Source organism: Carassius auratus, chromosome 28 (genome assembly GCF_003368295.1).
Source record: "Carassius auratus strain Wakin chromosome 28, ASM336829v1, whole genome shotgun sequence".
Classification (NCBI taxonomy): Eukaryota; Metazoa; Chordata; class Actinopteri; order Cypriniformes; family Cyprinidae; genus Carassius; species Carassius auratus.
In genome coordinates, this window is record NC_039270.1 from 6,366,091 (window position 1) to 6,381,942 (window position 15,852).

The 15,852-nt window shown below is 39.2% G+C and overlaps 2 protein-coding genes across 6 annotated transcripts in view; both read right to left on the reverse strand.

Annotated features, from left to right (window-relative positions):
- Positions 1 to 280: 280 nt before the first annotated feature.
- LOC113046590 (uncharacterized) lies at positions 281 to 5,481 on the reverse strand. 2 transcript variants are annotated; one of them, XM_026207428.1, is made up of 11 exons: positions 4,891 to 5,481; positions 4,096 to 4,279; positions 3,663 to 3,882; positions 3,277 to 3,550; positions 3,017 to 3,194; positions 2,817 to 2,893; positions 2,534 to 2,714; positions 2,150 to 2,398; positions 1,886 to 2,057; positions 1,327 to 1,475; positions 281 to 1,151 (listed from the first exon to the last, which is right to left on the reverse strand). In XM_026207428.1, the coding sequence occupies exons 1-11, from the start codon at positions 5,161 to 5,163 to the stop codon at positions 922 to 924; spliced, it is 2,187 nt and encodes a 728-aa protein (XP_026063213.1). In that variant the 5' UTR covers positions 5,164 to 5,481; the 3' UTR covers positions 281 to 921. The 2 variants fall into 2 exon arrangements, with proteins under 2 accessions (XP_026063213.1, XP_026063214.1); XM_026207429.1 differs by having other exon boundaries at positions 1,004 to 1,151; positions 1,327 to 1,368.
- A 1,956-nt stretch (positions 5,482 to 7,437) lies between these two features.
- Positions 7,438 to 15,852, reverse strand: part of caskin2 (CASK interacting protein 2) — a 55,889-nt gene continuing 47,474 nt past the window's right edge. For 2 of the 4 annotated variants that reach the window (XM_026207433.1, XM_026207432.1), the window contains 9 exons: positions 14,600 to 14,733; positions 13,902 to 13,965; positions 13,534 to 13,628; positions 13,059 to 13,169; positions 12,856 to 12,957; positions 12,631 to 12,769; positions 9,982 to 11,619; positions 9,175 to 9,424; positions 7,438 to 9,088 (listed from right to left, as the gene is read on the reverse strand). In XM_026207433.1, coding sequence (XP_026063218.1) covers positions 8,992 to 9,088; positions 9,175 to 9,424; positions 9,982 to 11,619; positions 12,631 to 12,769; positions 12,856 to 12,957; positions 13,059 to 13,169; positions 13,534 to 13,628; positions 13,902 to 13,965; positions 14,600 to 14,733 — 2,630 coding nt within the window. In that variant the 3' untranslated portion in view covers positions 7,438 to 8,991. Of the gene's footprint in view, positions 9,089 to 9,174; positions 9,425 to 9,981; positions 11,620 to 12,630; positions 12,770 to 12,855; positions 12,958 to 13,058; positions 13,170 to 13,533; positions 13,629 to 13,901; positions 13,966 to 14,599; positions 14,734 to 15,126; positions 15,205 to 15,852 lie in introns of all 4 variants that reach the window. The other 2 variants (XM_026207431.1, XM_026207430.1) reach the window with 2 other exon arrangements.

The following is a 15,852-nucleotide window of genomic DNA, read 5'->3' on the forward strand; positions in this document are numbered from 1 at the left end:
AATTTGAGCCCGAATCGGACCCAGAAAATTTTGATGAAGATGATCGAGCATTTCCTGTTCAAGAACGGCTGTTAAATGACGTTTCAGAATGTTATGTTTTTTATTGTTGTGATCTAATACTTTTTTAGATACGCTGTTATTTAATTGTACTAATTATAATAGTTGATATTGAATTTATAACAATAATAAGTGTTTGTCTATTAACAAAAGTATTCAAGAACCTTTTTTATTTAAAAAAATATATATATTTTATTAGGTGTACATGTAATAACTGTGCAAAAATGCCAAATGAAGAGGAAAACATCTGCTGCAAAGAAATACAGAAGGTAGTGTAATAAGCTAGTACCAAAATTATGCATAACGTGTTAATAGTTCTGTATAATCCTTTTTTCATATTTAAAAGATGAACATAGGTTAATTGTACAGTATGTTCTCATTGTCTTACATTACTGTTTAGGTTGTAAAACGAATGATGGAGGTTCCAGACCCTCCTAAATATATGGTTGAGCATCCAGGTTTTGAACCAAACTGCTTAAATCCGTATACTTTGCAAAATATCAATAATATTTAGAGCCGACTATGGACCAGTGAGACGCAGAAATGAGGAGGAGTAAGTATTTATTAAATTTAATGAAATTATGTTGTGTAAAATAATATAAATAAAAAACAAATATATATAAATATATATTTACACAAGACATGTTATTCAAAGACAAAAATTAAATCAAAATATCAATTTTTATCAAACATATTTTCACATCACATATACAGGTTTCCAATATACCACTGGTTTTATACACAATATTGAGGTTTTCTGTTCCTGCCATAGGCGCTTCCGTTATCTGGCCTATCGCAGCTTTGTCAGCTGGTGCTGGGGCTACCTAGGACGTAGTGTGAGGGTTGTCATCCCCTCATGTGTTGTTAACCGGATCCGCCTACAGTTTCCTGATCCAGCGGGACAGTATGTTGGGTTCCGGCCACCCCTCGACTGAATCGTGACACATGCTGGGCAATCACCTCTTCTTTGGAAGGTTTTTCATACTGTGATGACAGAGGAGGTGGAATGGGGATTGCATGCAGCTCTTCCGCATATGGCTTGGGGTCCACAAAGACTTTATGTAACAGAAGGCTCATAAGGTCATCGACATAGTCTGTAAAGAACAGAATACTGAGTCCCTCTATGGGTTTATATAATTACTGATAAATAATCTACCTTTGTTTTATAATTAACATTTGTGTAATATTTATAAATATTTTTTGTAAGCTTATATTTATTTCATTATAGCTTTTGTTATATTATTGTTAATAAAACATTTTACAACTTACTGTATGTTGGTTCTATTTTCACTGGCTTTGCTGTGCATTCCCCTTTTTTGGACTTTGGAAAAACGAACTTATACACAGCCTGTCCTTCAGTTGTTGTTGCCTGCTCACGGTTAGCATTTTCATTATAGTGCATTACTGCAAGATACAGCCTGTAATCAGTGGACAATCCATAACATATGAAAAGATTAGTAAACTGTGTTGTGACAAATAAACAAACAATTCAGAATAAGAGACAAATGTTCAATCAATGATTATAATGGTTTCTTTCTTGCAAGAAAGGCTCACAGTCGCACAGTCAGTCAAGAGAATGTGAGAGTGCTCGCCAAGATGGGAGGCTCTCGATCTCTTTATATCTCTGCTACTCATAACATAGATAACATAGGGCCACAGGCAAGGCTCCTAACCTATCTTACCTGTTTCTTCCTTATTAGGAAAGAACATTATTTATTATAGGGAAAGATTATTAATATTAATAAAATAATGAATAAAAAAAACATTTCCATAAAAATTGTTAGGAACAATGTTTATAAATATTTCTGAACATGTCAAAGATTATTACCTGCACAACATTCCTATGAAAGGGAAAATCACGTTCTTTGGGGCAAAACGCAAAATCAGACTGTGGAAAGCCTCCAGTGATGACGTCTGAAAGTTGTGGCTGAGCTTTTCTATATCCTTGAGAACCCTCTTGTTGTATAATAGCTTTTCCACTTTATGGAGCGCTATTGATCCTGTAGCCAAACAGATCAAATATGAAGAAAATCTCAAAATTTTACTATTTTACTGTCATTCTATTGTCATTTGTCTCTCTATACAGTAATACCTGGTTGGAACCATTTTTTTGGATCCCTGGAAACTTTGTCAGGGTGTTCACACTTGGGGAAGAGGTGGTTCTCATGAACATGTACATTTTGTATGTGGTTCTGCAGTGAATTCCACTTCGCCACCTTTTCTGGCCCAGACTCAGAGGAAATCGCACTCCAGTAAACATGGTTTTTGATGCTGTGCAACCACTTTTTCAGCACCTCGCAGTCCTTCATTTTTGAAAGTTTGTCAAGTTTCTTAGATAAACCTGTACAAAGTAAAAGCTTGGTTGTACAATCATTATTTCAAGAAAATCTAATTACCCCAAAAATATAAATGTACAAGTTAGGTTTAACAATTAACTGAATAAGTATCAATTAATAATACAAAGATAAATAATTACCTTTCTCAAAGTGCCACACGTCATAGAACTGAGTGATATTGCGGTCCCTCAGGTATTTCTGAATCTGCGGATGGCGATCGGTGACGATGTAGTCAACAGCTAAACCATGAGACTCCAGGTTATCGAGACAACGCTTCAATCCCTCCTTTTCCATATGATAACTTCCACCAACCTCATTGCTCTGTTGTTGGGTACACAACATTTCAAATGTATAAACAGAGTAGAGTATAAACAATAACAGATAAAAGAAAATGTAACCTTTTTTAAATGCTTAATTACTAACCTGAACTAGTTGAAGATCCAGAATTTTGTTGGTTTCCATGTGCATAATGGTGTAGCTGCCAAATTTTGCTGAGTGTCCTATTGTAAACATCATAATCAGATATAGAACATTACTGAGAACATCAGTATCATAATATTTTAGGAGAACTCAAAGACTATAAAATAAACGGTGTGATTTTTTAAAATATACTCTAAATGTACCTGGCGTGTCAGCACGCATATCTCCAGCCACAGCAACATTTCCTCCCTCTTGCAGCTGTCTTATAAGATTCAGTTGATCTTGGTTCCACTTGTGTATTATGGCAGGCTCAATGAAATTCCTGGCATGAATCCTAAAAGTTACGAAATGCATCATCTGGAGCTTCATGGCTTTGAAAATCTATTAACATAGAAATCATACAGTACATACATACAGAAACAACACAGTATTTTTTTGTGAATTTTATTGTAAATTGTAATACCTTCTCTAGTTGTTTAAAAGATCCACCGGTAAAATACGTTGCAGCAGACAATAGCAGGTTTCCAAGTGGGGTACTCCCAACAATGGGCTGGCTCTGCCACTGTCTGTAGTAGTTACACTTTTCACAAAGCTGGGTGAATGCAACAAAAGTCCCCCTTCGTCTGCTCTGGACAACACACTTTGTCTTACAAATTGGACAGGACACAAACAGCTCTCGAAGACAGCTTTCAAAAACAATGTATTTGTTATCGCTGTGGTCGGGCTGTGGATCTATCCTAAGGCAATATAAAAAGAATAAATATTAGGAAGTTGCTTTCATGTTTTATATATATTTTTAAACACAAATGTATTAGTAAAAAAGTGCGTAAATATGTATTTATATCTTACGCCAATTCTGATTCTTCAGTGACAACAGAATCTGGGTTATATGTGGAATCAGTGGGTTCAACATTTAATTCTGATTCTTCTTCCTCATCTAACACCAGACGAGGTCTCTTACTGGGCCTGAAGACTGAGCCCCTTACTGGTGTTGAAGACAGCTGCACATCAGGAAACATGTCAGTTGTTTGGGTACCCACATCATGACCATAATATGTTGCCTGAATGCCTACAAGTACAAAAAAAAAAAAGTAAAAATACAATTACTCATAACCATCGGTCATGCTATTACAATTTTTTTTACAGTGATAAACATAAGCCACTTTCTAATACACATACGTTTCAGTAGCCGGTATGACAATTATAATAAAAAAAAGACAATATGTACTAGAACTGCATATGATAAAGTAACACAAACACATTTAATGTCTGTATTTCATACCTTTGCTCCTTAAGTGGAAACTGCTCAATGTACCCATTGAAAGTTGTGTGCCCACTGATCGCATCTTCGGCTTTATCTCTGTGGCTACAGTTTCGGTCTCTATAGGGTCTGACTGACATCCAACTTCATGAAGTGTAGATGTAGTGGGGAGCTCTTGGGAACTCGCACCCTGCTGAGATGTTGTCTGTAAGAAATAATGACAATATGTAATCAATGATCAAATTACAGCTTAAAACATACATTTGACATGTAAAAATAGTAAGAAAAAATTACTGGATAATAATCATTGGACCACAAAAAATAAGCTTCATAAGCAAGATTTTCATATAATTGTTCTGACAAATTGTATTAGTCCTCAAAGGGATTTTTTTGATTAAAGAGTGAAGATCTATAGTAATCGGTAGTGAATGGAATCGTTACTTTTGTATTTTTAGAACGCTTATAACCAAATATCTGTCGCTATAACTATTAACCAAAAACATTGGCTTTAATATAGTAGCCAAATCAAACACAGAACCATGTTTAGCATGCCTGCAGATAAACAAACATGTAGATAAACAATACATAAACGCTCTAATCAATTCCAAGTTCGTTGTTGAGATTAAGAAAAAAAGTTCGTAACGTTAGGGTGTTTGTCGCATTAAGTATGAATAAGCATTTAACTAACTGGTTTGCAGAGCCAAACAGCGTTGTTATTTGTTCACTTCCTTGATACAACGCACAATTAGCAATACAGCCAATAGCAATACAAACCAATACAGTAAAACACATCGACGACAAATAAGTCATACTTACAGCTTGTGGCCCGTAAACAGCTTCTGTTTTTAAAGTTGGAACTGCTCCATCTTTCAGGACAAGCCTTTGGGCGAATCCTGCATTGTACTCGCGAAGATTGTGGAAGCTTTCCTCCGTAAAATGTGCAGCACAGAGAGCGAGATTTGGGTAATAATTTTGAGGGACCGAGTTAAAAATAAATTTTAACCATTGATCCCTAACTTCCCCGTCCCTAGGAAGGCTGAACAAAGTGGACCTGCAATCCGGATGAAAATAACAGCGTTTCGTCGGCATCGCGGCAAAAATACTCCAGCATACAACAACTCTTCTCAATCTCCACAGCAATATAAAATGGCCTCGCCCCCCACCTTATCTATTATTCTCGGAGGAGGGGTTTATGTAAATATTGGGCTTAGTGACGTCAGCAACCCTGAAGGAATGTCGTGTAGTCCCTACCGGCCGTTTGCTGTAGTCCTTAGAAATGGATTTCTTTAAAAGCAAATATCTCCCTTTGCTTAAAACTTTGAACGTTGTAACTTTGCAGATGTTGTTTATGCTCAAACAGGAAAATTACACACTAGCTAAAGTTAGAAAAGTGAAATCATGTTTTATCACCCCTTTAAGAAATCATGTTCATTTCAAATACTTTTATCACTGACAACAGTAGTCCGGCCAGGATATTGTCATTTAAAAAGTGGACTTGCAGCCCTCAACTGATGTTGATGTTGTCATTTTGTGTTTTGGCCTGACGCACCTCCCTCCACCAATCTACCAACCACGAAGTCAGTAGTGTTTCGGGATCCATGTTGCCAGCTTTGCTGTAACTTACTCTAACTCCAGTCGGATAAAAATGTCTAATGTTACTAAATCAAAAAGACCTCGTTATAATTCAGAAATTCGTTGTGACAAAGTCCGAAATAAAACCAGAATTTGTATTGGAGATGCTTTTGAAAGAAAACGGAGAAGAATTTGAACACAGATGCCAACGTTGCTAATTTTCTCCTGGACAGGTTAAATTCATCTATGCTTGGCTAACTTGTACTTGATGTAAATGGACATTTCATATATTCATGACAGTCGAACAAAGTTATGCATGTTTGTGCAAAGTAACTTTAGCTCACATGGACGTATGCTAACATTAGCAATGCATTACAGGAGCCCTTTTCTCTGTCATTATGCTTAGACGCTGAGGCAACCTCGAGTCAGGGGGTAGGGGGAGGGGATACACCACTCTACAGTATTTTTATAGTGATTTTAGTACCAGTTTAGGCCACAATCCTACATACGGCTCCTTTAAACTGTTCTCACATCATGTACAGTGTATGGCATTGGTCTCATACTCAGGACTGCACAGTTTAGCTCCAACCCTAATCAAACACACTTGATCCAGCTAATCAAGGTCTTCAGGATTACTAGAATCTTCCAGGCAGCTGATAATTGGAGCTGGTTGAGGCCAAACTCTGCAGAGCTGTGGCCCTCCAGGAATTGAGTTTGAAACCACTAGTGTAGGGCATAAACATAACATATAAATGAAGGTCTACATTAAGTGCCTCTCCATATTAAATTGGTTTAGTGTAAATTAATTTAATTGTACAGTCTGGTACATGAACAGTGAATAGTGTATATCTTATCCCTGACCTACAGTAGTATATCTGCCAGAATCTGCCAAATATAACTAAAGTATACTGACATCACTAAAGAAGCTGTATTCAGAATGGCATACTACCATTCAACTGCTACTATACTTCAGTGCGCTATGTGTATACAGACAAAGGGACACGCGTCATAATCTGAAAACCACGCCGACTGGCAGGGAAAACAATCCAACCCTCTCCATTGACTTTGTATAGCGGCAAGCTGCTATATTAAAAGTAATCGTCCATATCCTGACTTGGTGAAAAGAAACACGTTTTATCTTTAAGGAACATTCAATCTTGTGTCTGAAGTTTAATTACACTTTTTAAATAGCATTATGGTAATCAGAGAGCATATAAAGTATGTATAATAATGATGATAATAAAATTATGTGCATACGACATCGCAGTTACGTTGCTAGTAAGTCATGAAATTACCAATATATTACGAATAGAGTACCTATCTGGAATATTCTTGTTCATCTTGTTTTGTAATGGGATGGTAATGAAATTACGTCATGGTTATGTTGCATATTGGTAAGTCATGAAATTACCAAAAAGTTTCCTACTTACTGGTGACTGTTTACTTTCTAAAACTATTTTGAATAAAGTGGAGGCCAGGAACTCTTCGCTTACTTCTTGGGAGAGAGGCCATTAAATCACATTTTCCCTCGTTTACCTTGTAACCTGAGAGGGGCCCAAACACTATTAGATTTAATAACAGAACAACAGATGAAAAGCAACACATCATCTGCATAGTTACAAGTAGTTAGCTTTAGTTTGGACGTTATGTTCCAATTTAAGTACTTACTAACAGTTGGTGCAACCCTAGTCTGGACGATCTGGAGAAAATCAAACAGTGGAGGAATCTCTTTTGCATTGCACTGTAAGTGCTGAAATAACAGACACATTATTCAGTAATAATAAAACAAGGCAGAATATCTAAATTCATTTAATAGAAAATGTTAACAAATCAGAATAAAGAAGGGCTTGATCCTGAACAATCACATCAGTTGTGTCATATTAACTGATCAAGAACATCACTAAAATATACATAAGCAGAGGCCTGTTCATACCAAGAATGATAACTATAATGCCTATATTGACATCCACACTAGTGGATGGTAACGTTCTGTTTGCTATAAGTGCGTATTGCAGAGAACGATTCAAGTTATTATTTAAACTTTATAGTTGCAGTTATTGTCCTTGGTTGGAATTGGAATTGCAGTTCTAAAATTGTTAAATGTTAAAACGGACTTAGTTAAACAAATGCCTTTGATTATATTTTAGTTCATTGGGAGACAGAACCTGAAAGAAACATCTATTTAAATGTATGGCACACACAAAAAGGATATATTCCACATCAGATACATCATATCAAAATATGTGCAATGGGGAAATGCCACCGGGTTCAATTTCATTAGTTTAGCTGCAAGACAAGTCTGTTAGCGTTAACATTATACAACATTTGAATAAAAATATACATATACTTTGGTACAACAAACAGGTTGCTTCCCAATCAAATATACCTTTAGTGTACAATATACATATTTTGATAAAGTTTAAATACTATTTGGACTAATAAAAGTTTAAAGACTTCAAAAATATTTTGTGGTAACTTAAACCTGAATGGCTTGCTGTACATCGCTGCTGCTCTAGTAACATAAGGCAGTGTAACTGTTTTCAATTTAACAAGTTCCCTTTAAAACCACACTTTCATACAAAAGAAATGTCAGTCATATATTTTAACCTTCAAATCTGCAACGTCATGAAGAAAAAAGAAGGTACAAGCACTAAACCTGCTGAAATGAATGTGACGAACAATGTCTTTCAAAATGCTTTGGACAGTAGTTTTGAACTGTTCACTCAAAAAAAAAAAATCTGTTATCATTTATTATTTGTTTTCAAAAGCTGGTCACGTGGTGATTTCTTGATGAAAAAGAGCTGTGTGAAGTTTATTCAAAATGTCTCGCTTTAGCATAAGGGCGAGCAAAGAATGACAAAATTGTCACTTTTTGAGTGAATTATCCCATTAATCTTTCTAGAAATGTTTGAATCAGCGTATTGTTTTGAAATGTATATTGCTTTAGGAATGATTCTCCTAAGTGCGTTTCGTTTATCTAGGTCCATCACGTAAAGTTCACTGGGGTCACGCTTGGTCAAGTCCACAGTTCATCCCCGAAATACAATGACAGGGAAACAAATATATATGCAGGTTGATTAGACGCTGGAATAAGAATAAACAAACAAACAAACAAACAAATACATATGACATCTAGACTGACATTAGTCAAAAGACTGTGGTCCATGAATGTCTGTGTGGTCCATCTAAATTAAGATTAATGGAGGTTCCCACTTTTGTGTTCAAGAGTTCATCTCTGTTTTCCGTCTGAATTATAAGGCAGAAGAAACCATGCTGCTATACGTAGATCTCCACCCTCCAGTTTTTGGGCCATCAAAAAACAAACATCTCCATCCTTGAGAATCTTTAATCCAGCATTGCATCTAGCTGATCGGCCAGGTCATCAAACATGTTCCCGATGTCATCCAGAATGTTCCCTGCAGACTTGACTACATGAGAAACACTAAAAGAGACACAACAGGTTTGATTAGGAGTGATAAATTAGTGACAATATTTGAAGTGTGAAAGCTGGTGGAGAGTGTCTCTCACCCCACGTTGTTGTTCTCCAGAGTTAGTTTTCTCTCCACTGCCTTCAGTGCTTCCTCCAGGGATGAGCTGGTCTTCTCCAGCCTCTGATGCTTCAGTGTTGACCCTTGATCTCCTTCCATCAGAGCCTGGAGGCTTCCTGATAACATATTCTGACCCATGTTCTCTGGCGAGGGGGAGTTTGGGACTGGAGACTGGGGTGCTGCAAAGGCAACACTCTGTACAACACTCAGTGTCACGCTGGAGCCGACAGCTGAAGACAGAACAAGAATCTCAGATAAATGCAAAAGGATGACAAAAATTGAATAAATACACTGCTTGTACTGTAACCTAGTAGCAAAATGTTGCTACCAATAGCTTTAAAGTAATACATGGAATCTAGCAAAGTATAGAACGTATTGATCAGCGCACTATTTGTCTGAGACGAAAAATTAAGATCAGTGCCTGAAAATGTGCCTGAAGAGATGCATTAAAAGGTATGTGGTTGCTATAACTAGGCTATCAATAACTGCGTATCAAAATAGGCATGATTTTAATGATCATTAAAATCGCACACATTTCAATCATTAAAATTGTGATTTGGTACTTCCTTCTCTTCAGTTAACATAAAATCAGTCATCCCGTTTGAGTTTAAGATGAATTAAGAAGCCTGTTTTGGTACCTTAAATTTATTAGGTCAAATTGTAACTAATGACTTTTTAGTAATGCTTAAAGTAGGGGAATACTTAATGACAGCCTTAAGGTTCCTCAAGTTGACCCTTAGTATTTTTCTTATGAATAGGTTGTTGGTTTTTTATTGGTAGGCTGTACCTGTTACAGGAGCAGGATCTGGTTTAGAGGCGTGCCGTGTTGAATTCAGGGGACTGGGAGGTTTGGGAGCAAGAGGTGGAGGTGCTTTCACTAGTTTGGCTGGTAGCTCCACACATGGCAGACTCATATCAGTTTCACTGATGCGGAGTTTCACCGTGTCCTGAGTCTCTAAAACGGATTTGCCATCTGGGCTGCTGTCGGACGCTGTGTTTGACTGCTCTTTCTCTTTTGGCTTCTGCCGTCTCTTTACTGTGTCGGACTCTTTAAGGTTGAACTCTGGAACTTCAGGAGTTTTGGCCGGTTTGGCCTTCTCTGTCGACTCAGAAGTGGTCTCTGCCTTGAGAGGCCCGCCAACTTTGGGCCTCTGTTTGATAGTGAGGTTGCCTTCCTCCGCAAAGGGGATGCACTCACTGGAGCTGTTCTGAGGTGAGGATGAGGTCTCCAGGCCCGAATCCTTCATCCCTTCCTCCTCCGAGTCTGACTTTGTCGCTCTATCGGTGTCTGCAGACACTGGAGTGGATCCTGTCTGACTCAGAAGTCTGCGTCTGGACCCTTCGTTAGTACCGGAAACAGGTGTAGGGGTTTCCCGAAGGAGCTCCACCGCAGGCGCAGGTAGGACTGTTTCTAGCGCAGCTGCGATGATCTTTACGGACCCAGGTCTGCCATTCTCGACTCCTCCAGAAGGTGATGCTGGAGTGTCAGAGACCATTTCAACACTAGTGCTGCTGCTGACGGAGCTAAGGCGCTTAGGTGGTGGAGGAGGAGGCCCTTTACGCCGAGTCCTGATGGCGAAAGAGTGGCTTCGGCTGACGGACTGCTCGGGGGCGGACTGAAGACGGGCCAGCTGGCCACGGGTAGGCTTGCGGCTCAGTGTGGCATACGAAGGCATAGCCATACTGGCCAGCTGAGCTTCTTCATCATCATCATCTTCATCTGGTTCACCGTCCGACAAAGCATACCTGGACAGACTCTGTGTGCGCTTCTTGGTCACGCTAGGAGTGTGACGGTCAAGCGTGGCACTGTTATATTGTGACCGTGGATAATTGAGGGTTTTATGAACAGGAGAGCCTTGTGGAGAAGGAGCGGAGCTCAGTTTGGGTTTGGCAGGCACCGCGGGGTATTTAAAGCCTGCAGACGCACTGAACAGCTGCTGCTGTGGTAGCTGAGGACGTGGGACCTGGTCGCGGCCTTCTGGAATGTTGCGCTCTTTAGCAGGACTGCTGTCTGGGCTCGTCAAGCTCTCTTGGGAGCGGCTATAAGGGGTCGCAGCAGAAGTGGAGGAGGGGGTGCTGGGGGGATCCTGAGAGCGTCCGGAGCCTCGAGAGCGCGTGTCAATGCTCTCCTGACTGGAGGACATACCTACTGCGTTCTTGATGGCCAGTCCATCCTGACAGCCACTGTAGTGGGAAGACATGGCACTCTGTAGCTCAGTACTCAGCTCACTGTCCTGGAAAGTCATCATCTTGGGAGTGAGGGGTGAGGGGAGGTCGCCACTCTCAGGGGGCGGCTCAATAGTGACCAGGTCGAGGGCCGCGGGGGTTTTGCGCCGCAGTGTGCCCTGCCCTGATTCTGCCTGCAGAAGAGCCTTATGAATATCACACAACCTCTTCACCGCGAGCATCATTTTCTTCTGATGACCTGTCAGAGACACATACACACATGACTGAACACTTCCAGCACGCCACACAAGAATTTAACAAAACAGGATATGCTTCACAGGATAAATAAAAAATGTACACCAAGCATGATACAACATGTCCTTGCACAATCTCAGGGTATATCTGATGCTGAATATACATTTGGAAAATGACTTTAGACCAATCAGATTTATCTGTGGGTAAGACTGCCCAAAATCACACCAGGGAAATAAAAATGAAAAATTCCTTGTCAAGGTCATGGCAAAGTATGAACGAGTTAGGGGAAATATGATTGGCCTTTAATGTTGAAATGTGGTTGAAATAATAAAATGTCTCATTTGAACATCAAACAAAATTGCTACAATTTTTTATGTGAAAAGGGTAATAAAATACTTATAAAACACTGATGAATGTTTAACACAGATCTGTACAAAGATGTCGATATAAATTTCAAAGTTGATCTGATTTGTGAAATCAAAGCAAAATTCAATTTGACTAAATGACAAAATTCAGGTTTACTAAATCCACAAGTCTATTTGCCTTGAGCAAATGGACATTACAATAGCTAAATCACCCTGGCTTCATTTTGCATGTGGATAGAGAGTGAAGTGTATACAGGGTTTCCACAGTTTTTGACCCATATTTCTCATTAATTATGAGTTCTACTTTCATAGCTTTTACAAGCCGGCCTCCATTATACTCACCCCTTAAACTTAACTCCCACCTGGGTCACGGCACCATTTTAACACCTCTGGCTCTACTTGCCCTGCTCCATGTGGCTTTTCTGACATGGAAAGCAGGAGCGCTAACAAGAATGCTAAAGACCACAGCCCCTAGTGTCAGTAGCTAGTGTGCCTGGTTTTCCACAGCTCTTACTATCTGGCCTCCGTTACAACAACAATAAAACTGAATTTTTTCATTTCCAATTATTTCTAGCTTTTCTTTGGTTTTCTTAACACTATGACTACAACCACCACAGTGTACTTTAATACAGTGTCTCTTTTAAACTCACCTAGTTTGGTGATGCCAATCTCCTGCAAGTCTTCCCATGTGAGATCTCGGACAATGTTTATCGAGTCATAGCCATTCTCTGAGAGTTTCTTATGATACTGTGACAGACCTATGGCGCTCAGCCACTCCCCAAGATCCTGCTAAGAGATGAGCTTTTAATTGTGAGTGAACTGAAAACAACACCATAGAGACACTTATATGCATACTATAGCATGTAGTGACTTACTGGTATGTACTCTGGGAGCCATTCTGGAATGCTGAGGTTGCCGATCTCAAGAGAAATCTTCTTACGGTGTCCTGGTTTAGTCACTCCAATAGCCGTGAGATCCTGAAAAATGGAATAATATTTAATCAACATCAACTCTATCTGCAGCAGCAAGAATGAGTGGCATTTCTTAAAGCAACCAAACACTGGTGCTCTGATCGTACCTCTGGGGTCATTCTGCTGATTGTAGGTACATCATAGCCAGCGGTGAGGAAATTAGCAGTGTACTGCTCCAACTGAAACTCACTAAGCCATTGATAGATGGCCTCAGCATCCTGACAATGATAAAAGACATAATAAGCCATGACAGTTAGCTAACAGAATGCAGAATATACTGCTGTTGTATGACACTTTTTATAAAATGTGGCTTCTCTACTTGTATTGTTTCTTTGTATATTATCATATGATATATTTTATATAATCACATTTAATTATTAACAGCCTTATACTTTTATTATTATTATTTTTATACTTGTATACTAATGATATAATGGTGTGGTATAATTATTTAATCAACATTTTGATGTCAGTATATTCATTAAGTTGTAATACAACTTACAACAATAATACAAAATTAATTTGCCATATTAAAATATGATCATGTCAATCTAAGTCTTCACTATAATAGTGTTTTCTGACCTTGCCCTCCAGCAGCTGTTGAGGACGCACAAACTGTTGAGAGAAACCCTGCTCTCCTGGCCTCTGTGTGGGCAACACAGGTCTGCGAGGAACTCCTTCAAAACAACACATACTCATGTTTATACATGCGCCAAGATTCACCTGAAAGCATTTGCAATGTCTTTGAATTAGCTATTGTTTTGCAAGTTTTAAAGTTGATGAATGAAGTCGATTACAACTCAAGTTCACACAGGTGTCCTCTCAGAGGAACTTGGTATGATATTTTGTTATCCATTGCAGTAACTTTCATATATTTTATGACTCCAAATACTGTCACCGTAAGCTTTACACAGATACAAACAGTAAATATGGCACGGGTTACTCTTTACCTGTAGATGTGTCTGGAAGTTTGTTATGATCTGGCTGTAGTAAAGTCACAACAGAGGGCGTTACCTGTTCAAAATGAAATAAAAGTCAGAAGAAACCTTAGCTATTAAACTTTAGTTCACATAGGAACGATAAATGTTTGCCTGAAGCTAAAAAAGTTTAACTAAAATAACAGGAAACAGGTTCATTATGGTCTGATGAAGAGTTGTGGACTTTGAAACATTGCAAAGTTGGAATTTAAGGAACTGGTTTTTCTTTTTGGAGCTGTGATTCTACTTATCAGGTATGAATCCTTGGATTTAATTGAAACATTATAGCAAGTAGTATACAAATGGCTTAAACGAAACAAAGCACAAATACTTTATGCATGGAACAAACCTGCTAAAACAGCAACATTAGCACTTCAAGATGATCACTAGAATGTTCTTAACCCAAATGTACTATTTCAATCTAATTTCTCTTTATCCAAATTAAGAGATTTCGTTATCATTCACTACCTCTAAAAGCACCTGTCATAAGACCATGACTCAATTTTTAATAAAGGTTCAAATTTGTAATAACATCATAATTAGAAAATGTTTTATCAGCTACAGAAACGGACCTGGAAATCACATTTTCCCTGGTATTTCTAAACGGGAACTCTTCAAGTTGTGTTTCTTACAAAGCATCATGCCTGGGACTGAACACGGCGAATGGTTACCTTGCTGGTGTCTGGGCTGGTGGTGTGTTGCTGTGGTCCATTAGGGGCGCTGTTGCTTTCTGTGCTCTGGCCACTTCCTGCACTGCGGGTGCTGCCCACACTACCAGTGCTTCCCACACTGTTCCTGTCCCCAGCTGCGAGAGAGATAGAGGTGTTAGTCCAGTGATTCAATGCAATCATAACTTAATCACGATTATGCCATCACAGCAGCCTGTGCACTGCCATGCCAGTGTGCCACTCCACAGCTGTGCGGACACTGTACCCACTGTGACGAGGGGCTAGATTTCTACTCAAGCGGCAGGCAGGATGGGGTGAGGGTAGCAGAGTAAAGCCACAGGCATGTGGAGATGGGGTTTACAGATGACAGCACACAACCTACAGTACGTTCACAGTACGCTATCATCTGTAGACGGAAACACCGACTGGGTCTGTGTGGTGTCCGACAGGCCAGCCAATCAGAGGGTCTGTCTGCAGCAGGGAGAGGGTGACAGCCAGTAGGGGGCGCAGGGGAGTGCAACGGTTCTTACCAGTGCAGGAGTTCCGCAAAACCCACACGTCCTCCATGCTGGGGGTCATGTGCTGGGACAGACTGCTGGGAGGCCCACCTAGCGGACACAAACACTTTTTGGGCCACTGGCCTCAGTCTTGTGGGCGGATAATGTAAGGGTGTGTGCATCCCAAATCAGGGGCTTCAGATGAGTGTATGCCACTGCATGGTGTTTACATGCAAAGACAGTGTTTCTACTATATCTGTCACACAGAAGAACCAGGAGCCCACCCAGGGTCCATAATCAACCGTTTGCCCCAACTGCCAATGACTTATAATATAATTCTAAATCTTTTGGTTCACATCTACGAAATAAGTGAAGTATTTAATTCAAAACATTTAATATATAAACCATTTATTTAAGCAAAACTAAATATTTTGTGATCTTAATCACAACTGTTACTGTATATAAGATTTTGGTCAAACTGCAAACCCATATTAAAATCCATGGAATCTGTTTTTAAGGATCTAATAACATGCAAGAATAAACCTTTTTACGCCGCACTAGAATTGCACTGCACTAGCAGTGGTTAAGAATGAACAAATTACATAAAATAGCACCGAATCTGTGGTTCAAAACCAGGTTCTTGTCCTATCCTGTTACACTATGGTAAGCCTACAGGTTTTATTTACGCTATGAGTTATGGCAGATTTGGAGAGAATTTGCAAGCTTGCATCATATGTATGTTTACATAATGTCTGCAAA